Source organism: Choristoneura fumiferana, chromosome 26 (genome assembly GCF_025370935.1).
Source record: "Choristoneura fumiferana chromosome 26, NRCan_CFum_1, whole genome shotgun sequence".
Lineage (NCBI taxonomy): Eukaryota > Metazoa > Arthropoda > Insecta > Lepidoptera > Tortricidae > Choristoneura > Choristoneura fumiferana.
Window position 1 is genome coordinate 5,905,467 of NC_133497.1, and position 25,206 is coordinate 5,930,672.

The 25,206-nt window shown below is 39.8% G+C and overlaps 2 protein-coding genes across 2 annotated transcripts in view; both read left to right on the top strand.

Moving 5' to 3' along the window:
- LOC141442815 (transmembrane protease serine 9-like) overlaps nucleotides 1-10,744 on the top strand; it is a 41,045-nt gene extending 30,301 nt beyond the window's left edge. Inside the window, exons 10-17 of the mRNA XM_074107930.1 lie at nucleotides 1,363-1,396; nucleotides 2,494-2,702; nucleotides 3,170-3,382; nucleotides 3,873-4,022; nucleotides 4,370-4,491; nucleotides 4,929-5,105; nucleotides 6,310-6,469; nucleotides 7,483-10,744. Coding sequence (XP_073964031.1) covers nucleotides 1,363-1,396; nucleotides 2,494-2,702; nucleotides 3,170-3,382; nucleotides 3,873-4,022; nucleotides 4,370-4,491; nucleotides 4,929-5,105; nucleotides 6,310-6,469; nucleotides 7,483-7,688 — 1,271 coding nt within the window. The 3' untranslated portion in view covers nucleotides 7,689-10,744. The remainder of the gene's footprint in view (nucleotides 1-1,362; nucleotides 1,397-2,493; nucleotides 2,703-3,169; nucleotides 3,383-3,872; nucleotides 4,023-4,369; nucleotides 4,492-4,928; nucleotides 5,106-6,309; nucleotides 6,470-7,482) is intronic.
- Nucleotides 10,504-22,940, top strand: LOC141442818 (modular serine protease-like). The gene is made up of 9 exons (XM_074107932.1): nucleotides 10,504-10,590; nucleotides 12,385-12,433; nucleotides 13,429-13,545; nucleotides 15,406-15,537; nucleotides 16,043-16,230; nucleotides 17,040-17,088; nucleotides 19,273-19,380; nucleotides 20,704-20,909; nucleotides 22,699-22,940. The coding sequence occupies exons 1-9, from the start codon at nucleotides 10,533-10,535 to the stop codon at nucleotides 22,914-22,916; spliced, it is 1,125 nt and encodes a 374-aa protein (XP_073964033.1). The 5' UTR covers nucleotides 10,504-10,532; the 3' UTR covers nucleotides 22,917-22,940.
- Nucleotides 22,941-25,206: the final 2,266 nt, after the last annotated feature.

Consider the following 25,206-nt stretch of genomic DNA (forward strand, 5'->3'; position numbering starts at 1 on the left):
GGTTAGGTTAGGTTAGTATGACGTCAAGGCGCGAAGCGCCTAAACTGAGCGGAATAGGAGCTCTCGCGAAGCGGAGCTCCGTCGACCCGTCACGTGATAGTTCATACATAGGATTTTAGATACTCTGTACTTCGATATTTTGGACTTCGATGTTTATATCTTTCGATGTCACTTTTTAGATAAATATATTTTCGATATATTGGACTTAGATTATCTAACCATTCGACAATATAAACTTTCGTTATTTTAATTTTCGATATTTCGATACAGTCGATATTTTAATTTTCGATATTTTGGACATCGACATTTTACCCATAGATATTTTAACTTTCGATATTCAAATATGTAACCGGTGCGTTGACAATGCGAGTGTGCTGATAAGATGACAACGATCGAAAGACAAGAGTGTAAGGGGCGCTTACGGCCTGACTTCTATTGTAAATAACCACCTTCTGCTGCGAGCTGATCGCACTCCGTTTAAGCGCGTTCCAGATGACGGAAACCAGCGTCCCAACAGGGGTGACTTGGCGGAACTGGTTTCATCATCATCATCATCATCCCAGCCTATATATGTACCACTGCAGGGCACAGGCCTCCTCTCAGAATGAGAGGACTTGGGCACTAGTTCCCACGCGGGCCCAGTGCGGATCGGGGTCATAGGTCAAACCACTCGGCCACCGACAGAGTTGGACGAAGTAAGACGAAATGCCTCTCCACACTATAGTGTTCGCCTAACCTCGTTCAGTTTCGCGAGCAGTGCGGAGGTAGTTTAACAGTTTTGTTCGATTGACGATGAAAATAAAAAAAAACGGTCAAGAGCGCGTCGAATACGCCCGGGATAGGGTTACGCAGCCATTACGCAAAAATCAAGTAATATTTTTCTAAGGATTTTGTTTTGTGTACGGAATCTTCCAAGTTTAGGTATGTTATAGGTACCTTAGGCTGCTATTTACTCTTAAATTAGCCATTAGCCATTCAAACTTATTGCAGTTGGACATCAATGATCTTCCTAAAAATATTTACATTCGCATACGTGCACACCCACTGCCTGTCATAGCGCGACTGTCTTTCTAGTTAGACGGAATCCGCTGGCTAAACCACACGCCCCAACTGCGGGTAGAATCATGCGCCCGTCCGCCAGGGACCTTGAAGGTCATGTTATAATTTGGATTACATCGGCAGTCTACATAATTATATGCAACAAACATGGTCACCTCTCTAGGGACGCTGTATTATACCCGTCTGGAACGCTCTTTAACCCGTATGGTTGCGTGGGAGTGCTTCCACTGAACTTCTATGAAATCGTTGCGCGTTATTTTACTTACACTTTTAAACTAATGCTTTTCTTATTTTTACAAGCAGATTACGGCCTGGGTATCGTCTCTGTGCGTGACGGGTAAGTGCCAAATCTTCTATATAAATAAAAATGAATCGTAAAATGTGTTGCTAAGCGCAAAACTCGGGAACAACTGGTCCAATTTCGATAATTCTTTTTTTGTTGTGTTCGTTACTATCAGGAGAAGGTTTTTATGGAAAATAAAGAAAAAATACAACGGGGTTGAAGCCGCGGGCAACAGCTAGTGATGAATATTTATTATTGGACGTGAACACGCTTGGCACGCTTGGGTCGGCGGAGAGAAAAGGTTACCCAAAGTAAAAAGACAGCAAATAGCGCAGCTCCTACTTATTTTCAAAAAGGTGTCACGGGGTGGTGTCCGGGGAAGTTGTTGGAGTAAAGAAGAAGGCAGGAAACAGGGCAGACAGTAGTATTTATTAAAAAAAAAAAAAAGACATTTTTTGCCACATTTAAAAAAAATACAATACAATGAACATGACAAAATACAAAAATAAAAAACAACAGACACGTTACAAATATGTGGCAATAGGCTCAAGCTCTGCATTCACATGCTGCCGGTCGACAACCGGCGGCATAAAAGGGCACCTGCGAACAAACAGACGCGGTCTTAAGTATCTAAAAGGTATGCTTTAACACTGTATCAACAATTATAAAAATACATAGGTAATCAACTTACGTTTCCGTGCCCAGTTCTTTATTTATATAATTCAATAGCACTGAAGTCCAGCAGTATTACATTACATAGAACAATGAACGTAAGGAGCTTCACTAATACACTGCAATTATTTGTCACTGGATAATGATAAAACCTTCCTTCTTATAGGAGTAGTAAATTATAAGCTTGTTATGGTTTTTAGAGATTCATAGGATCTAGGATAAAAGACAAGGTATCTGTTCAGCTCGGAGGCTCTGAATAGAATGGCTACTTGACGTAAATCGAACAGTGGAATTAGAAAAGGAAATTTGAATTGAAATGTTATTTTTTCGAATATGTGCTAAACCAGACAGTACAAAGAGTTAGGAAGAAACGAGCTGTATGACACCTCGTTACAAAGCGTCCACCAGTTCCGTGCTCACCGCGTCAGCTAGCATAGGCCCTTATAGGATGATGTTGATACGAATTTTCTTGTCTACAGTCCAGTTCGCGTTGGCGGCTGCGTGCTGCCCCCGTATCCGGCGCATGGCACCTACAGCGTTCACAACAGGCCAGATGCCGTGCCTGGACAATCCTACGACAAGATATTTTTAACGGTCACCTGCGACCCGGGGTATCGAGTGGTAGAAACCAGTTCTGCGTTCTGCCTCAGTGATAACAAATGGTCAGAACCAAAACCTCAGTGCAGCCGTAAGTACCTAACCCATTATAAGTATTACATCAACAAAATTTTCAACGGTCTTTTTTACTGAAAGCAAACACGTACTTGTCGCGCTATTAGCAGAATCCAGAATAAGACAACTTCGGAGGAATCCCTAAATAGGCACAGGTCGATTCAGGAAAGCTGGCACGAATGGATTGAACGAAAGTAATGTCACTTAGATATTTGTGTAGGAAAATGACAGATACATAACATTTCTATTGTGTTTACGGTGTTCTCTGCTGAGCAAGTTCTTGGAACTGTACCGACTTGACAAGTTTTCAATATCATGAACACACCACTAAAAGTCAAAGTCAAAGTTAAAGTTAAAATATCTTTATTCAATTTAGGCTAAAACAAACACTAATGAATGTCAAAAAAAAATCTACCACCCGTTCGGAAAACCTCTGTTGAGAAGAATCCAGCAAGAAACTGATAACTTTTCTCCCCTGTCTAGGATTCTGCCAGCTAACCCCACACCCGAGCGTCAAATACCACTGCAAAGAACCCGGGGATACCAGCGACAGCACCCGATTGTGCAATGAATACGAACCCAGTGGCACCGTTGCCGTACCGGTATGCAACCGGCCCAACTACTACCATCCTGGGAACATCACTGACATGCACTGTAACGCGGGATTTTGGGACCACGTCACCATCTGTCAGCCAGGTATCAAACCACCATTTAATTGAAAGGTCTAGTCGATAACATTCAAGATTTAAAAAAATAAAACAAGGAATTCCGGATGCTCTAGCGATGCGGGAATTCACTTAAATACGAGTATTATTATGTAAAGATGTGATGTAAGATGTAATGGGCAGAGCCATTTTTTGTACTTATTAATTGATATTGGGTAGACTCTCATTCTGCCGTCAGTTCAGCAGTCCATCATTTTGGCTTTCTTTTATTTACAACGAATATAACTTTAATAAAATTTAATAACGAGAATCTAACCGATATGTCATTTCGCACTTATTTTGCCATCAGTTCTTTGTTTGTTTTTGTTTGTTCTTCAAAATTATTTAACGAATGTTATTTAAAACATTTAATTTTCACCAGTCCGAACCATCAGTACGGCAGTGCAACAACTTAAATTATTTCGTCATTCTGACCAGAATAACGCCATCACTAATGTGTAACCGATGTCTTTATGCTTTAGAGTGTGGCATCACCAAGGGAGACCCGAGCACGGATGGGTACGCTGCGCTCGGTGAAGTGCCCTGGCACGCGGGAGTGTACGACAAGTATTACAGTCCGTACGGACAGACCTGCGGCGGGTCGCTGATATCCAACTCCATCGTTTTATCCGGCAAGTATACGTTTTGGCGTAGAGTCAGTTCCATTATGACTAATTGCGTTATGCTTTATTATGTAAGTCTGACTCCCTTGTAAAGAAAATACGTCTCGTTATCTAAATGTCGGATTTGGAAAAAAATTGGTGTGCAGATAGTTGGATATTCAGAATAACACTTCAGGTATTTTGTAATCCAATATTGCTGCAAAATCTGAATTTACAGAGGTATTTATGTCACTTATCATTTAGTGCAATCTGGGAGAATATAAATTCAACTATTGTGCCTGCTATATTGTACAATATTCTACAGACTTGTCTGAAACAAATAAATTGTTAAGTAAATAAATGGTGTCTACCAACAGCCGCACACTGCTTCTGGAAAGGCGCAGAGAAGTTGCAGTCACCCAGTAGATACGTGGTGGCTCTCGGCAAGATCCGCCGACCATGGATCGAACCCATGGACCCTGAGGCACACAAGTCTGACGTAAGTTGGTTAATATCATCATCATCTCGGCCTATATTCGTCCCACTGCAGGACACAGACCTCCTTTCAGAACGAGAAGGCTTGAGCAGTAGTTCGCGCGCGGGCCCAGTGCGGATTGGGAACTTCACACACAGCATTTTATTTCTTTGCCGGTGCGTACAGGTTTCGTTACGATGTTTTCCTACACCATAAAACTTGTGGTAAATTTTGAATGTAATTTCGCACATAAATTTAGAAAAGGTGGGATCCCGGGCTCGAACCCACAACAGCCTTTGCTTGAGTGGCAATTTAAACCACTAGGCCACCACGGCTTACGTTGGTTAATGAATACATTTGTTAAAAGATTAGTTCCTTTGAAATAATCTATTTATCTATCTAACAAAGGAACTCACTTTCACATATATTAGTAAGGATTATTAATGTTATTTTGTAATCAGGTCAGAGATATAAAGATCCCGCTTCGATTCCGAGGTCAGCAAACCCTTTTCAAAGACGACATCGCTCTGCTCATCCTGTCAACGCCGGTGGTATACAACGCCAACATTCGGCCCGTGTGCCTCGACTTCAGCGTCGAGTTCGACAGGACCCAGCTCCAAGGCACTGAGCCAGGGAAGGTTAGATCACCTATGTTTAATCCTGGGGGCCATCTTTAAAGTACGTTATACTAATTTTGATCATTTTTAGTACCCCACATTTGTCATACGTATTGCTATGAAAATTGCAATTTTTTTGTTCCTGTGTCACAAACCACCTGACCCCTACTCCTAAATGTGTAACTTAATCCAGTGCCGGCTCTAGCCTTTCATCAGGGTAGAGCGAGATTTTTACACCTATTTTTTCTGTTTTAAGACGTCTTAAGTCGCTACAATCTTGCCAGAGTGTTTGTGATCGTTGGTTGAAGATCAGTAATTAAACTAAAGCGAAGAATTGCGAAACTGAAGTGGTAGTGGGCGGGGCACATTTCTCGCAGGACTGTTGGCCGATGGGGTCAGAAGGTTTTCGAATGGCGTCCGCGGATCGGGAGACGAGCTGTCGGTAGCCTCCAACAAGATGGAGCGACGACCTGGTTAAGATCGTGGGATCGCGGTGGATGTGGAAATCACAAGACCGGTCTGAGTGGAGAGCCTTGGGGGAGGCCTATGTCCAGCAGTGGACTTCTTTCGGCTGACGTTATGAATTAAACTAATGAACCTTCATGACGAATTTCTTCGGAAAAGAAAAATGATTTAATAGTGTAGTTGCTTTCCCGTCCTTCCACACCACTGTTGCTTTCAGAGCGGTACACGTAAAGTGTTCCAGCTGCAGTCGCGCGTTCACTTCAGTCGTTTGTGGTGCGCGTGCCGCGGCTGCTGATGGGGACCATCGCAATTCGAGGGTGCTGCCTTCTGGCCGAAAGATGTCGTGTTGCTGCGGTTTCGGGACACCATGCCGCAGATGAATGCGACGGCGGGGACGGTGACTCAACGGGTCACGCCGTTTTGTTACCAAATTAGTTTAAATATTATTGATTACTAGCTGGTGCCCGCGGCTTCGCCCCCGTTGTAGTTTTTTTTTAAACTTTCTAAATCTTCTTTTATAAGGACCTTCTCCTGACAATAGCAAACACAACAAAAAAGAATTAGCGAAATCAGTCCAGCCGTTCACGCGTGATGCCGTGACCAAGGGAAATAGGGATTCATTTTTATATATTAAGTTAAATATGTATGTTAGTCTGTAAGGTATTTATTGTATGGGCCAAGTTGCCCGAAATAAATGAATTTATTAAAGATGTTAGGATTCGAAACTGATTCTGTTATGTAACGTTTGTATCAACTGCAGTCTGCTGGGTGGGGATTGACGTCAGAAGATGGTGATCCTTCTCCGGTGCTGAAGACTATGGAGCTAAAGTACGTTGATGAAGAAACGTGCATCGAGCATCTGCCTTACGAGTTCATATCTTCGTTCACTAGTGATAAGATATGCGTCAGCCCTGTCAAAGGCAAGTTTATTTTCATTATAAGGCTGGAAACAGCGCTCGACCGACGGTATGTTTTGACCGTACGTCCTGACCGTACCGTACGCGCGCACCGAATCACGTGCGTACCGTCCAGCGTAGCTGTGTGCGCATTCATAGACTTGTATAGATATAACTATGCTGACCGACGGTCAGCGCTGACCGTCGGTCAAGCACTGTTTCCAGCGCAAAGCCAGAGGGTTCGTTAGTTTAACCTGATTAAGGCAAACGTACCAGTGCTCGTCACTGTACCAATAGCTCTCATCTTTAATCTCGTGTCATTAGCAATAGATTTGACAGCAGGGGGTCGTCTAGTGGGTAAGTTTGTGTCATTACAGCTAATGGGCCATGTATTTTAACACATTAATTTTAAACGACTTCAAAAATGGAGGAGGTTCTATGTTCGACTGTATGTATTTTATTACAAGCTTTCATTTAGTTTCACCTGTCCCGTTGTCTGTCTGTCTGTAATCAAATCTTGCAATTTAAATTTGATTCACTTCCAGTAGTCAGATTGACTTGAAATTTGGAATACTTATGTAAATCGCGTGACAATACAATAATCTAGTAGTGACATTCTGGTAGTCCAGTCAGGATCGTCTCCGCAAGACGGAACTCTTCAACGTAACGTAATAGTATCGACTTGAAATTTGGTATGCAAATGTACTTTGAGTGGCAATGCAAGTACAGTCAACAAAGAGGACAGTCAGCAAAAAATGATTTTTTTATGGTTAGCTTATTTTTTATGTCTTCTATTATATAGGGGTGGATCGTGAATTTGTGGGGCACTAGGTTAATACTACTTGGGATTTAAGAAATTGGTCAACTAAGTAGTTACGAATTTGTCAAAAAATGTCTTCGATCATGATATACTAGGTCTCAACTCAATGGGGGTTGGTGGCATTGTAAACCTACGGAGCCCTGGGCTATCAAAAAGCCCCTATATAGATCCGCCGCTAAGTCTTCTGGTACAACCAATGGTGAACTTTCTGTTACAGGCGTAGTATGCAAAGGGGACGCGGGAGGTGGCGTCGCGTTCCCAACAGTGGACAGCCAGGAGACCCAGCGTTACTACCTCCGCGGCGTGGTATCCACAGCGCCCAGGAATGACCACCTGTGCAACGTCAAAGCTGACATCCTTCTTACCCACGTCTTGAAGCATGAAACTTTCATCAAAAAATACCTTAATAATAATTTTGTATAGATATAAAAAAAAACTTAAATTCAAAATTTAAAAATACCACTGACAAAAAAACGTCAGCAAAAAAGACAACTAAAAAGTAAAAAATAATTATGCACTACCTAGTATACCTAGCTGTTGGCTGCGACTTCATCTGCGAAGAATTGGTTTATCGTTAGAATCAATCACTGATCAAAAGCAATAGGCAATTATTTTTAATTTAATTTTATGCTAGCTCTCTTGCTTGTTAACAAGCCTGCAAACGTGTTACATAGAATTTAGTAAAATATTGTATCTATTGTTATTTCGTACTGAAATTATTGAATAAATTATCTTATCTTATCTTAAAACGAATCCAAACACGACATATGTGCTATTATTTTTTATAGAGTGTAGTAGTAGATTGTGCTGGATATCCTGGCTACAGCATCAGCTCATCCTGTTGCCACCATTGCATTGTATGTAGAATCAAATACTGATCGAAACGAATCCAAACACGATATATCTGCTACTAGTGTTCTGGATATCCTGGCTGCAGCATCAGGCCGAGAATTCCATAATCTTGCATAGTTATATAGCATACATAGGTTTTTCAAATTTTAGGTCCCGAAAATGTTTGAAAGTAAAGTAAATACCCATTATGCGTCTAAGATTCCTACCGCAGCGAACAATAGAGCTGATGATCTTGAAATACATGAACCGATTTTGATAAAACATGTTTAAGAACCATCGCTAGAAAACCTGCTTTCAAATAAAAAAAACCGCATTCAAATCGGTCCACTTGTTTAAGAGCTATGGTGCCACAGACAGACACACAGATAGACATACAGACACTCATAGCGGTCAAACTTATAACACCCCTCTTTTTGCGTCGGGGGTTAAAAATAAAGACTAGCATATTTTATAAACATAACTTCACATCAACCTTAATTTGAAGATAAGAGACACCATAATAATAAATTGAGAATACGAAAGTACCTATAGGCTACACGTGGCTATATTTCAGCTATGAGGCTTTCGTAGTGTTTTGCAATTGTGACGCTAGATGGCGAATAACCGGAATGCGCTTGCTGGGTTTGCCCCGCGCTTACACATTCGTCGAAACTATTTGAGAGAAACATGCCATTCTCTTCTAACGACTTAAATAAGACAGAGACATCATGCGTATAGTCTACTCGTCTAGGCTCAGTTGGTGAGCTTGTTGGTTGTTGTCAGTGTACCGTATCCTTAGTGTCTCACTAGATGGCAACACGTATTGTCATGGCCTACCAATCCCTACAAGCTATATTTAATACAAAAAAACAACAATAGATGGCACTACTATTAACATTTGTAAACTATAAAATGTGAATAAGCCAAATTAAGTAGAAATATTGAGATTAACATAAAGACTAGCATATTTTATAAACACAACTTCACATCAACCTTAATTTAACTCCTTAATTTGAAGATGAGAAACACCATAAAAATAATTAACTGAGAATACGAAAGTATAGGCTACATGTGGCTACATTTCAGATATGAGGCTTTCGTAGTGTTTTGCAATTGTGACGCTAGATGGCGAATAACCGGAAAGCGCTTGCTGGGCTTGCCCCGCGCTTGCACACATTAGTCGAAACTATTAGAGAGAAACATGCCATTCTCTTCTAACGACATAAATAAGACAGAGACATTATGCGTATCCTCTAGTCGTCTAGGCTCAGTTGGTGAGCTTGTTGGTTGTTGTCAGTGTACCTACCGTATCCTTAGTGTCTCACTAGATGGCAATACGTATCGTGTTATTTGTGTTCTCACTGGTGCCATCTATTGCAAAATCGAAGGAAAGAAAAATAACCAGTTGAATAGCCAGTATTAGGGTGATACCATTTGCTTGTACTAGGTGGTGTCTCTGTTACATTATCTACTCTGTTATTGTGTTATTTGTGTTCTAAAAAAAAGTACGGCATAAGGTAAATGAAGAAGGATATTTTAACAGGAAAATGATTGACATTGTTTGTTACTTAGGACACAATACAAGTAGTAGGCAGTAGATCTACTTCATACTAACGCCCAAATCGACGCACGCACACAGCCAAGCGCCATTTACACGGCCGTTAACCAATCATCGCAAGACAAAATACGCAGTGCCACGCCGCGGGCTGCGCAGTCCGGTCGCTGGTCGAGTGCCGTGCCGCGCCGCCCGCTCTATTCCCTCCCGTTTCGATTCCGTAACGTACGCTATAGCGCTTGGTACTAACTAGGTACTATAATATTTAATAATGGCGTAATTTAATAATAACAACAAGTCATTTAGGACTTGCCGCAATAGACACAATTTTTTTCATATTCCCAACTTATAATTTAATTAATAAATAAATAATCATAAAATTGACATGTTTCATTCCCACACGTAAAACTACATACATGTGGGAATGAGGGTGGATTAATGTTAGAATGATTTGATGTAAACGAGCGACTATGAAGACTAATGTGGAGTGATTGAGACGAGCGAATGAGTAAAAGAGTGCGAGTTACGATCGGGTGAGCCTACGTGCTAGTTGTGTTTTCTGTTCTTTGCTTTTAAATACGTATTCAGTAGTTTAATTTTTAATAAACTTTTTCTTATTTTATTTCGAAAAGTTTGTTTTCCTTCTAACGATCCCACATACATACAATAAAAATTTACACACGTCTGTTTTACTTTTTTTTAGACGCCAACCCTAGACCCCAGCGCTCCGCCTAGCCGTAGGTAAAAATTTCAAGAATACGGCCGAGTCAATCTACTGCCTATAACTTGCATTGTGCTTACGAATCATTACTCGTATATTATTTAGCAAATCATTTTATTATGTCATAAGTTGTTTTTGTAACTGTTAATATACTTTTAACATGGTGTGCAATTGGAGAAAAGTGATCTTATGTGGCTGTAAGTTACAGATATTAATACGTAAGTGTATAATTATTCCTAACACTTAGTATTCAGTGCAATAATTTAGAGTTCTACTATATAGATACCTATACACGATTTAATAAAATATCAATTTATGGTTCCTTGTTTAATAAGTTTCTATAAAATAAAAGTTGTTCTTGCTGACTCTTTATTTGATTGGCTATACTTGAATTGTCATTCAAATTATAATCCTATCCGAAGTTACCAAGTTTCAAGTTTCCATGTAGCTTGAACTTATGTTGGCCTTCAAAACTAAACGATAAACAGCACATGCTTATCGAGGACGCTTTTGGCGCATGTGTTGAAAGTCAAGATGAGAATCAGGAGTTCTGTAATTGTTGAAGTTCATTTAAAAAACATGTTGTGCTCACAAGTTTTTTTTCCCTTTTTTTATGCTCCTCTCTTTTCAAAGCTTAGGTTAGAGGGCCCCCTAAGCTCCGGGGCCCTGGTGCACGGCACTATCTGGCCATACGATGGCTACGCCAGTGAGCGTGCTAAATATCAGTCTTATCGTATACCAGGAAGTGGGTGAAATATTGTCAGCAAAATTTAATAATAGTGCATGCAATTCAAAGAGTACCAAAGCGCCTGGTTGACGTTACTGGAGATTAAAGGACTGCAGCTATCTCTCTCAACCAATAGTCATCACTCATATTAAATTATATTGACCCAACTCACGTCTTAAATCGAGTTTAGCTCGACATCGCAGTGCGCGTGTTGCAGCAGCCGCCGAGTTGCGTTGCTCCTAAGAGGAAGGGCTCTACGGATTAGCCCGAAACATGTCTAGCTAAACTCGATCACAGAATAAGTTTACAACTACGATTTAAGACGTGAGTTATCCCATATATCCAATATAATTTAATATAGTGAGTCTCACGGTGGTTGCATGTTCCATAGCCATCACTACCTATTCAACGAGGAAATGCTGCCAGCCTGTTGGGCACCATGCCACAAGGGTCTTTTTAGGGTTCCGTAGCGAAAATGGCAAAAACGGAACCCTTGTAGTTTCGCCATGTCTGTCTGTCTGTGTCTGTCCGTCCGCGGCTTTGCTCAGGGACTATCAATGCTGGAAAGCTGTAATTTTGCACGAATACGAGTATATATGTAAATTATGCTGACAAAATGGCACAGTCAACGTCATAAATAAGTGATCACTTATGTACCTTTTCACTTTACGTCATGTTTGAAAAGCCATAAGAAGTTGTGTAACGACTGAATGCGACAAGGTACAGAAATAATCACTTATTTATGACGCTGACAGTACAATTAAAAATTAAAAAAAAAATTTTTTTTGAATAATTTTGAAAAGTTATGCAAGTTGATAACTAACAAAACAGAACCGCATATCACGATCGCGTGTCATTGTCTGTTTATTTATTCATTTATAAGTCATGTTCATTACATTAGGTGACATATTATTAAATAGTAGGTACACGACACCCTATACCCGAAGCATGCTTCTAAAATCCGAAGGTTTTTTTGAGAACTCACAGAGTGCCCTTTGTCAAAATGTCGGCAACGGACCACTTACTCTCCTTGACTAGTTGGTACTTATGGGCGGTGGTGATAATTTCCCATCAGTTTCTCGTTTGCGTTTCACCTTCTCTTTCTACCCTCTCTTATACTGTGTGACGGAATGAGGTGGTAAATAAGTTTTTGGTAAAAATTACATTTTCATACAAGCTTTTTCTGTTGACTGTACTTTTTGTTGGGTGTACTTGCATTGTGACCCAAACTACATTTGCATTTCTCAACTAAAACAAATAAAAATAATAAAGGGTTTACTTCCAGTGGTAGCTCTGCTGATACCTGTCAAGTCAGAAGAAAGCGATGAATGCAAGTAAGTGAAACTGCAGGTGCGCCTTATGAGGCTCCGAAGAATTCTTAAGGGCCCCATACACGGTACGATTCGTCTGTACGATCCTTCGCTTCAAACCGATCGTAATGATAAATCGACAGTGAATGGCTCTTTACGATCAATCGTCACGGTTTTCATCAGATCGATCGTACAGACGAATCGTACCGTGTATGGGGCCCTTGAAATGCAAAACTCTGCGCAGGGGGCGACACCAGCACAAACCGTAAACAATGACCAATCACGTTACCAATCATAATTTGATTGCTTAGTAGCGACATCTCTTGTCTGGGTGAGCGTTAGTTCCGAAAGAATGTGACGTCTGTCGACGTAACATAGATGTCGCTAGTGCTGCTGCTTAAGTAGCATAGTAGAAATAAGCAACCTGAGATATTTTTGCATTGGAAAAATTCGTGTCTAGATTCCTATCCAGCAGTGGTAGTGGCAGCACGCAGCACGGAATGCTGAGGACCTGGGTTCGATTCCCAGTGCTGGTCTCTTTTTCTGGTTTTTCTGTGCATCAATGTCTCAGTTTGTATTTTCGTAAATAAACCGCCATGACAACTTCTCAGTTCTCTTTAGTTTGTCGCCATGACGGATCATGACTATTTTTATTATTAAATAACAACATAACATATATTTACATCGATAGTACAACTGACATTGGCCCAAGCCTTAAAGCCGCCATTGAGGGAATAATAATAATATTACATCGATAGTAAAGATAGAGCTATATTTACAAAAGCTTAATTTAATTAATATGATAATATTATGGCATCCTGGACATTTAAAAGACATTTAAGACATTCAAAAAACTGTTTACGGTTTGCGCTAGGTAGGTACGAAGTGCAAAAATCAAGCTTCATATCTTGCCGTCCCGCTGACGCTAATATTATTTAATACGAGAGTGAGAAGGACGGTACGACACGAACTTCGAATGTCGTAGTAGCCCCCCTGTATTTTGTTGAACTCCGTTACAGAGCAGGTGAATGGCGCTGCGGCGACCGCAGCTGCGCGGGAGAGAGCGCGACGTGCAACGGCGCGCTAGACTGCGACGACGGCAGCGACGAGGGCCTTCTCCTCTGCAGGGGCACCAAGTAACCCTCGTACATACTATTACAGCATTGGCGTGCTTAGGGTCAAATATAGAGCAGGCAGCTGCTAGTCTGCGCCTGCAGCAGCGCGCCAGTCCACTGCAGCAACTAGCGCTGCCTACTTTCAATGCACGCCCCAGTTAGACGGGTAGCCCCTTACTTAGCATAATATTAATTGGCATAACATATTTATTTGTGTATAACATTGAACTGGCATAATAATAAAAAAAAGCTTAACACGTTGTCGTGCCTGAAAAACACTAGGTACATTAAAATTATGATAACATACCGACAACAGCGCTATCTATCGGGTCCAATTTATTTAAATAAGTTCATTAATTTGAGGGGACAGTTTAGCGACGGGATTAACATTAAATGTTTGACAGTTACGAAACCCATGAACATTTTGTATGGGAAAATGTTGTTTCTTTTATTTTAGTTTTTTGTTAATTTTCCAATGTTTTTATTAGTTATTCTGCTATTTGGGAAGGAGACAAATTTAAAAAATCAAAAACCATGAAAATTGGTCCATCCGTTCTCGAGTTATAAGTGTTCGAACAAAGCCGACTTTGTTTTATGAATAATAATAATAAAGTAATTAATCCGTATAACTGAAATATGCATAACACTATTAACTATAACTCTACACACACACACAAACGCACGCACGCACGCACGCACGCACGGTACAATAGTGACAGGCTGCTAGCCTGTCGCCTACGGTATATCCTTAACCTATATCCTCAGTCACCTCTTACGACATCCAAAATTTATTAATGCTCATCATTTATACAGTTTAATAAAAAAAACATTTGAAAAACAGGTTCCATATGTTGTTAGTGACAAAATTAGCTTACATAGGTATACCTAGTGCCATCCACGAAGACACGTGATTTTGACAAAATTAGACATTAACGACATTGTAATAAGAACCACGGCAGCGTCATCGTGAATGAATCTACCTATACTGTGTTAGTTCTTAGTTATAGTAGAAATTAATATAAAAAGTGTCGAACAACAAATAGGTACCTGACCACCTTACCGATCCCCACTCCTCACATGGAGATCCATGAAGCTTCCAAGGACCGCGGAGTCCAACCTATCCGCAATCATCTGCAGGATCCTATTGCCGCTGCCCCGCACACGCTGGATAATAGACGTAGACTTTTTGCGCTGTTAATACTTAGGTAAAGTAACGTTATGCTTAATAAATTTATGACCACCCTTCGTTAAGTATGTCAGTTTACATTTTGCGCATTAACATTATGGGTATTCAGTTGTGCGCATCAATGTTAGACGAATTAATAATTATGCGAAATGTGGTTATGCCAATTTGAATTAGAAATATTACTTTCGCATTATTATAGACTCCTATTAGACCTTATTCATACTAGCGTCTTTCCAGCATCCTTAGTGCATATGGCGACCCAACGTCACCGATGTCTGTTTTTATGTATAAGAAAGAAAAAAGAAAGAAAAGTTTATTTTGGCTCCAAAAGTACCACCTAAAACTAAGACTAGAACTAGCACTAAAACTATGTTACTAGGTGACACGGCAGGATACCAAAAAGGGTCTCCACTCAGCATGTGTTGCCGCACATTATGTGCAGTAACGCTGGTTCTCTGTGGAGCCCAAGAAAGAAAGGGCAAGTGAACACCCAGAACACGAGGGGTATCACAGGTGCGTGCCGGCCCTTTGAGAGACTGATCCGTTTTTTAAAGATCCCTAAGTTGTACCGCTCCGGGAATGCTGTCCAAGGAAGCTGGTTCCATATTTTTGTGTGAAAAAGTTTCACTTAAAGCGGACGGTGCTAGATTGCAACCATCAAGGAGGTGAGCATGAAATGTAGTTTATGGTTCCAGGCGGCCGCTGCTGGGGCTGCTGCTGCTGTGCCTGGAGCCCTGGGCGATGTTGCAAGCAGCGCTGTGCCCAGAGGCGTGTCGCAAATGGCCCGACTACTGCTACTACGCGCTCTCCGCCGAACATGGGGAAACGTGAGTCAACCATTAAATTGAAAGTCTCCCCGATGATTTCTTAAAAATATGATTTTATGGAGTACAAATCCACTAAAAGTTAGAAGTTGTGATAGTTTTAAGCCAATTCCTTCATGGCTCATCTCCTAAGCATGCTGTAGTAGTACACATTGCAAACATTTTTCTAAGCAAGTACTTAGGTATACTTTGATATCTTCTGAGTTATGGGACGAATAACTGATTTAAATTTTTTAAGAATAATTATAACTTGATACCTATCCTAAATTTCAAAGATATTTGTATTTAAAGTAACATATTTCTGTAACTTAACCATGACATTAATTAAATAAAAGTAATAATAAAAAAAAACACGGTAACAACGCAATATCCGCAACAGGCTTCGTCAACAAAACAAATTGTAGATCCGCAACATGCTTCGTCATTAGTCTAACCAAACTTTACCTAAACCCCTAAGCAATCCCCAGACCCAAACGTACCATAAATATTTGTATTTGTATTTTGTCAGTGGAACCTGCATCTTCCCCCCCTTTCCAAGTCTCGGAGACTACAGCATCACGGACATCGTACCTCGTGGCGTCGGTCCAGCCGACTTCTCCCTGGTCTACTCCTGTCCAGCGGGGTACAGGCTGTTGGGCAAAAACCCTCGCTGTATTGGAGGTGTCTGGTCTGGAAGATTTCCTAGCTGTATCCCAGGTAAATACTGGATGTTTAATGGGAAAATCCCCGCACGAAAGGACTTAATGTGTGAAAGCTGCTGCGGGAAATCTCGTATCAGACTGTGCCAGACAGTGCTAACAGGGGTATATGGCGGGAGATTGTGCGGAGCTGTGGCCGCCTCTACCACCGACGTAGATTGATTGGGTTTCGGCAGTGTACTCAGGGTCATGGGTGAAACCATTAGCTTTTAAATTAATTTGTTTTCATTTATTTCTCGTAACAGGCAACAACCCATAAGATATGCACCTACCTACAGTGATTTTCGCTAACTGTAATTTGAGACTCACTCTTTGTCGGTCTCCGATTAAATACATACATACATAAAATTACGCCTCTTTCCCAACGGGGTAGGCAGAGACTACATCCTTCCACTTGCTACGATTCTAGAATACAACTCTCGCTTCCTCTACATTCATCAATCTTTTCATGCATGCACGTCGGTTTAGAATACTCCTGACCCGACCTTTCTTCAGAACGTCCCCGACTTGATCGTGGTACGTTCGTCTAGGCCTTTCTCTCCCAACGTTCCCATTCACGCTCGTCTTATAGATCTGCTTAGTCAATCTGTTTTCATTCTTTCTCTCAACATGCCCAAACCATCCAAGCATCCCTTTCTCAACTCATTTACATAAAAATTGGTATAGATAAATTTATTAACAACTATACATCCAAATGTTTTTCGTTGATGTATACTGAGCGGCAAAAATGTATGCAGAATCGGTAATTTTGTATGAAGCGTGGGCCAAATTTTGTGCCGCTGAGTATATTATTTATTTTGATTACAGCATCGTATTCTGCAGTGTCATCGGATGGCGGCGGGAAACATAGTTGCAGGTGAGGCTTTTGACATAACGCTAGAAAACTAGAGAAAGACTTTTCTTACAATTACTACACTAGACGTTTTCATTTGTATAGCGTCAAGTTTTTTACGCATGCTATTAGCGTCCGGATATTACAATGTGTGTTACTTCCACACATTGAAACAAAAAAAGGGAAACAATAATGTACAACTCGAAATGTACGCGCAATAATGTACGACTTGATAATCCGAAGCATTATTGCTTCCGATTATCATGCCGTACATTATCATGGTCGCGCATTATCAGGGCGTACAAAATATTGCGCGCGCTGTAATGTACGTAGTGACAATGTACGACGTGATAATCTGAATCTAATTGATTTGAATGAATAAACATATAGTCGAAGCAGAACTGACCCGGCCGGGTTATGTTGAAGCAGGCCGGCCCAGCAGCCTCGCTCGCCGCTCTCGCCCTTCGTTAGGATTTTTTTTATTTCAATCACGGAAATCGTAAGGCATGATAATCGGAAGACATAATGCTTCGGATTATGACGTCGTACATTATCGCGCGTACATAATTGGAGTCGGTACGGGGTGATAATGCACGGCTTGATAATTCGTGCACATGAGCACGGATTATCAGGCCGTGCATTATTTAAGCGTGCATTAACAAGTCGTACATTAACAACACCCCAAAAAAATAAACCTGAAGACTATAAGTAGGTACTCCCGAAGAATTAGGTATTTTGGTAGTGGAGCTTTGCCGGCCACTATAATGATCGAACATTACGAGTACCTATATTGGTCAGAATGAAAAATAGGTTAGGTTAATGTATTTCATCTAGATAAAATTAGTAAAATGGTTGTTATGTCATTTGGTACATTCACTTGCGTTATTTATCATGATTAGATACTTATCTACTTATATGCATAATCCATAAATTTTATTAATCGACATTTTCAGTTTTGAGATTTTGAGATTTAGGTCATTTGAAAATAGTGATTTAATAAATAAATAAATAAATATCACGGGACAATTCACACCAATTGACCTAGTCCCAAAGCAACGGATAAATATAATTATATAGATAGATACATACTTAAATACATATTAAACACCCAAGACCCGATAACAAACATTCGTATTCTTCATACAAATATCTGCCCAGACACGGGAATCGAACCCCATCCCCATCCCCCATCTGGTCGTCAAAATCGTTCAAGCTTGGCTTTGTAATCCGTGACTGTTGGCCTCTTGGAGATGCTCAGAGTCTCGCAAATCGCAATGAGCTACTGAGAAAGCTATGCTCGGAGTCGCTTTGCGCCATTCCGGAATACAGATTTTTTTATTTTATTTTATACGTAATTCACTAGCGACTTTTTCCGCCAAGAATGCGTTTGTCGCGTTTGTCGCTAATAATCGTAAATCGAATGTTTTTAATGCAACGTCCATGAAAACAACGATGTTAATGTTTGGGAATTAACTACCATTTAAACTCAACTGCTGGATTTAATAATTTACGGGTGTGAATCCGAAAGTAAGGTCTAGTACTAGTATCCCATAATTGGGCAGGAAATCAATGACTGAGCCCAGCTGCACCAGCCTAAGCGCAGTTCTTCCGGACGTTCTATGCTTAAAGGCTTAAGCGTGCGGTGACTCCCCGCCGGCGGAATAGCGACTAGTGGAACCCAAATGCAGGCCTTATGGCATGCATAAAAGAAATCTTCCATATTCCGCATGCGGACCTTACCTACCAATGAAAATGGTTCTCCGAATGCGGGCCATATGGCATGCGTTATAGAACTCCCGTACCTCGCATGCGGACCTTATATCTATCAATGAAAGCGGTTCTCCGAATGCGGGCCATATGGCATTCATTATGGAAATCTCCCGTATCCCGCATGCGGGCTCTATCGACCAATGAAACTGAGATTGTTTTTTTGGAATCTTTTTGTATTTTTTATTTCAATTCCAAATTTTTTACTTTTACGGTTATCCGGTAAAACCTAAATTGAAAATACAAACTGAAATATAGATGCACAGAAAAACCAGAAAAATAAGACCAGCACTGGGAATCGAACCCAGGTCCTCGGAATTCCGTACTGGGTTCGATTCCCAGTGCTGGTCTTATTTTTCTGGTTTTTCTGTGCATCTATATTTCAGTTTGTATTTTCAATGAAACTGAGCCTTAGGTAACTTATTCACAACCTGTTTGCAGCGCGCTGCAGTTCCCGTGCGTGAACGGCGCATGCGTGAGGCGGGAGCAGCGCTGCGACGGCGCGATGGACTGCGCAGACGGCAGCGACGAGCTCAACTGCGACGAGCCGTGAGTCAACTCTCAGATATTTTATTTCTTTATTAGAACATCGACTTATTGTTAAAGCCTTCAACTTTGGGCTTCTAATAGACTCGCGTTCGTAATTCCTTATTTACCGGCCTTAAGACACTTACCATCCACCGTGACGGATAAAATGTGATGCCGTCTCTGTTTGTTTTGTTCGAATAGACGGAGACGGCATCACATTTATCCGTCAGATAAAATTAAAAAATAGATGGTGAAACAGGCCCTATAATTACAAAAATATCACAGTTTTCAACACGCTTATTTTATTGCTTCCCCGGCCCGGCCTTACTAGGGCAGGTAAATTTTTTAAAACAGGTCTTTAATCAAGTTCTTTTTTTGGCTCTGTGTTGCTATTCCTACTATATAACTATATTGTGTTTTTAGCTGTTGGTTCTCTTTAAATAAATAAATAAATAAATAATCAAAGGTATTTTTCTCAAAAATGTCCGTTAAAGTTGACATTATTCTTTACATATCAGAAGGTGAAGTGCATAGTTTATGGTCAGCGAAAAATTAAAAAGTTAAAAAGTTGCAGGCGCGCTAGCTCGACAATAATAAATTAGCGCGCCTGCAATCAGTTACATTTTTTTTTGTTTTAAGTTAAATAGGCCTTGGAAATGTTGGTACAAGTCGTATACAGCCAAGTCTAATGGCCAGTATCTGATATTTTGTGGGAACTCCGGACTTTTTCTATTGGGTCTGAAATAGCTTGTGGTGTTTTCGGTGGAAAAATACACCTGCAGTTTATTTTTAATGAAAAAAGGAGGGAAACCATAAGAAAAATATTGGAATAAAATTAAATTTTATAATATATTTTGAGAAAAAGTTTATTCTATTTCAGAATTATTAACCATTTTTGAGAAAAGCTTTATATTAGTCTCGGCTGGAATAGCAATTGCTGGCTTCGTATTAGTTAAACGGACTCGCAAGCTCGTCCGTTTAATACTCATACTCAGCCAGCAATTGCCTACTTCCAGGCCACGACAATATCTACTATTAAAATGTTCAGACCTATTTCCCATAAATAGCACCGGCGCGGACCGCGTCGCTAGTTTATCTATCATATCGTGAAAAGTTATGTACCTAATTGATGGTGAACACCTATATCTACGAGCATGTACCTACTCGTATGTAACGGAATCTTAAAGGTCATGTATGTACTTCTAATAGATAACCTAGAACCTGTAACAGAATTATCTACCATCTCAACAAAAATGTAATGTATTAAACACTAGAATAATGACCCTAAAAAGAAGAAAGACTACAATCGAAAAGCACTCCGTCCAGGTAACTGTACTTTTTCAGATCGTCTACGTATAAAATGTGTGTGCTGCCTGAGTATCCAGAACACGGCAGTTACTCCGTCACGAATTACCCGCTCGCTGCGCCTGGGCAAGTTTACGCCAGCGCGGCACTAGTCGTGTCCTGCAAATACGGCCACGAAGTGATGGGAAGCAATTCCGTCTTCTGCTCTCAAGGTTTATGGTCAGATAATATGCCACAATGCGGCCGTAAGTATTATACCCCTGTCCTATAAGCGATATACACTGCGTCAGTTTTATAACCCTGCCCTAAGCGCTATAAGCTGCATAAGTATTATAACCCTGCCCTATAAGCGCTATAAGCTGCGTAAGTTTTATAACCCAGCCCTGTAAGCGCTAGAAGCTGCGTAAGTATTATATTATAACCCTACCATATAAGCGCTATAAGCTGCGTAAGTATTATATAATAACCCTACCATATAAGTGCTATAAGCTGCGTAAGTTTTAAAGTTTTATAACCCTCCCTGCCCTGTAAGCGCTGTAAGCTGCGTAAGTATTATATTATAACCCTACCATAAAAGCGCTATAAGCTGCGTAAGTATTATATAATAACCCTACCATATAAGCTGCGTAAGTTTAAAAGTTTTATAACCCTGCCCTGTAAGCGCTATAAGCTGCGTAAGTATTATATTATAACCCTACCATATAAGCGCTATAAGCCCCGTAAGTATTATATAATAACCCTACCATATAAGCGCTATAAGCTGCGTAAGTTTTAAAGTTTTATAACCCTGCCCTGTAAGCGCTATAAGCTGCGTAAGTATTATATTATAACCCTACCATATAAGCGCTATAAGCTGCGTAAGTATTATATTATAACCCTACCATATAAGCGCTATAAGCTGCGTAAGTATTATATAATAACCCTACCATATAAGCGCTATAAGCTGTGTAAGTATTATATTATAACCTTACCATATATGCGCTATAAGCTGCGTAGCTCTAGCGGGAGAATGCATGCTCCACACCCGGCTTTCCAGCAAATAGCTGCAGCAAAACTCTGTATGTATTTAGATAAGAAACTCCACCAACTCTCTTCCCCCGTCGTGAGTTGTGAGTCCGGTGAGGTCTGGTACTTAATATCTGGGTCCTCCCTTCCTAGTTGTCAGTGGATTTTTCCCGACTCCCCCATCTCCTAAAAAACACCACATATAACATTTTAAAACTAAAAACAAGTAGGTACCTACCCTATGCAGGGTATTTGGCAGTCGGATGTAGGGGTTTTAAGGGATGATAGTTAAGGTCATTTTGAACATTTCGAACCACATTTATTTACTATAATGCTTAATATCTCCTTTTGCCAGTTTTGTTAATTTTTAGTGTTTTGCCTTTGCAATACCTTGGTTCTTCAAAATAAATTTAAATAATGGAATACACTGCTAGACTGATAAACAAAACCTCTTTAGACATGACGATTAAAAAATACTTAGATAATTTTGTAAATTTGCGTGGCTACAGAAAAAAGTGACAGTTATTAAGGCGTTCAAATTATAATTTACGGGCTTTCTAATCATGTGTCATTTAAAAATAAAACTAAAAAATGAAATAAGTAAAAAATTAGGGTATCTCATGGATATTTCCAAAAAAATAGAAGTCCTTATAAAGAAGCCTCGTTCCATATAGTGCAATTGTGTACGACTATAACGGTACTGGCTATACGACGAAAAAAAAAATTACTTTTCATAATAGTAAATGTGGTCAGTAATGTTCAGAATGACCCTACCTATCATCCCTTAAAACCCCTACACCCGACTGCCGAACACCCTGTATAAAAGCAAGAACCTTATATCTTTGGCCCCTAATCTTCGTATGAATTTTCCCGGATCAGTCCAAAATTTCAGGCTATCTTTTTGTATTTTTATTTTAATCGGCGTTATTAATATTATTTGAAACAAAGGAGGTTAGAACGCAGGTTTTTTATATTCTGCATACGAAAGGTTAAGACGAGTCAACTCGTAAAAAATTGCCCTCATTTCAGAATGCGGAACTGTTCTAACAACAGGAATGCAATTGAGGGAACTTAGTACGTATGACAATTACGCAAGACGTGGAGAGATACCCTGGCATGCGGGATTATACCAAAAGACCACCAGACCATACCAGCAGATCTGCGGTGGCTCGTTGGTCTCCACCTCAGTCGTTATATCTGGCAAGTATTCATTTCAAATATCGTACGGTAAACAGAGATTATTATAATTTTTTCATCACACCTGCTAGTATACAGTGTCGTGACATGCAGGCTACCTTGGTTGCAACCCCCCAAATAAAACCTTCGACCTTAGATGAATGATTAGTCTCGCGCGCTCGCTCGACTAGATACCGCGCTACCTAAAAACAAAAGGTTCGTGAATGCGGCAACTCAATATTGTAGTGTGCGTAAGAACGGTGTAAGACAATTTGCAAGGATGTTAGTGTGCGTGACGAATTGTGTTGCCAGCTGCTCCACTGTTACCCGAATTATTGGGAAAATAAATTATTCTGTGGTCTATTAAGTTACTGGTTACAAAATGTATCTTGGGAAGTACTTAGAAATTAAGAAGTCATTAAGAGTGAATGTATTAATATGTTTGTGTATAGGTAAGGCGTAGGTTTCTTCTTTAAAAAAATGGTAGGTATGATGTAGGTATATCAATGATCAGGCCTCACTTTTAATTAAAAAAATAGATTTTTAAGGACATTCAATATTTACAAATTATTACTAAAAATTCATGGACTGAGTCACCAACTAAGAAGTTTTGCGTAGTTAAGATAACACGTTGCACCTATAGTTAAACCTAATATAATGTACAGGTTAATTAAGACTAAAATAAAAAAAAATGTTTACAAAATATGCATACCTACATATATGCATACATACATACTTACATACATACGCTTGAAAAACACAACCCTCCTTCGGGCAGTCGAGTAAAAAGTTAACATTTCAGGGAAATGGGTAGAAATACGAAAAAAAAATTTTTTCCTTTCCCGTAATACCTAAGTGAATCAGCTGATTGGGCTTTTTGAATGGGAAAACGAAAAACATTTTTAATTTTAAGACACATTCACCCCTTAGTTAAATAGTGTCGGGTAACAATTTATACACCTTCAGTGTATATATCACAAAGATAAACATTAAATCAAAGTCAAAGTCAAAGTCAAAATATCTTTATTCAATTTAGGCTATACAAGCACTTATGAATGTCAAAAAAAATCTACCACCGGTTCGGAAAAACCTCTGCTGAGAAGAATCCGGCAAGAAACTCAACGCGGTATATATATATTTTTTAAAACAGATTTACAATATTATTAAATGATCACATGTATTTGACACAACTTTATTTTTAACACAGTAGGTTCGCTATTTGAAGGGATCGCTAATGCGGATCGGAATTATTTCCAAATATCCCTGTCCATGATATAATCATTAACTTTATAATACGCCTTTGATATTAATGTCTTCTTGACAATAGATCTGAATTTTGTATCCGTTTCATTTATAATATTTTTTGGAATTTTATTATAAAAACGTATGCAATTTCCCAGAAAAGACTTTTTGGTTTTAGCCAGTCTGTAAGATGGAACTTTAAGCTTCCCTGTGTTTCTAGTAGCCTTTGGCTTATCGACGTTAGTGGGAAAATCACATATGTTCTTCCTAACATACATGATTATTTCAAAAACATAAAGCGACGGCAGGGTTAGGATATCTGTTTCCTTAAAAAAAGATCTTAAAGATTCACGCGTCTTCAAATTATAAATTGCTCTTATTGCTCTCTTTTGTAAGATAAAAATTGACTCAATGTCTGCAGCAGATCCCCATAAAATAAGGCCGTACGAAATAATGCTATTAAAGTAAGCAAAATACACCAACCGTGGCGTCGCCACATCGGTTAGCTGCCGTATTTTCCAAACTGCAAAAGCAGCAGAGCTCAATCTACCCGCGATTGCTGTGACGTGAGGTCCCCACTGTAGTTTAGAATCGAGCGTTATTCCTAAAAATACTGTTGATTTTACAAATTCAATAGTTTGACCATTTAACTTTATATTAGAAACTGAATTCGAGCTAGATGAATTTATCAACGAGAATTTAATACATTTAGTTTTCTTAGGATTTAGTAACAAATTATTGGCAGCAAACCATGCGGATATCATGGACAGGGTTTCATTGGGCTCAATGAAGTCGGTATCTTTTCTACTAACCTTGAACAGTAAAGACGTGTCGTCAGCAAACATAACTATACCCGACTTTTGGCTTACCATATAAGTAAGGTCATTTACATAAATAAGATACAGGAATGGGGCAAGAATGGATCCTTGAGGCACTCCCATTTCGACCACAGATCCTTCCGATATCGTTCCGTTAATCGCTACCTTTTGCTTTCTTTGTGTGAGGTAAGATTTAATGAGTTCTAAAGCGAGGCCACGAATGCCAGAAAAATTTAACTTACAAATTAAAGTATCTAAAATAATATAGAACTAGGTTATGTATATATAATAATTACGTTAG

What these genes read in the sequence shown, in the direction of transcription:
- LOC141442818 (XM_074107932.1), top strand. Translation starts at nt 10,533, where the DNA reads ATGGTGTGCAATTGGAGAAAAGTGATCTTATGTGGCTGTAAGTTACAG. An exon ending in GAAGAAAGCGATGAATGCAA is followed by an intron (nt 12,434 to 13,428) that starts GTAAGTGAAACT and finishes ACTCCGTTACAG; the next exon opens with AGCAGGTGAATGGCGCTGCG. An exon ending in GGCGGGAAACATAGTTGCAG is followed by an intron (nt 17,089 to 19,272) that starts GTGAGGCTTTTG and finishes ACCTGTTTGCAG; the next exon opens with CGCGCTGCAGTTCCCGTGCG.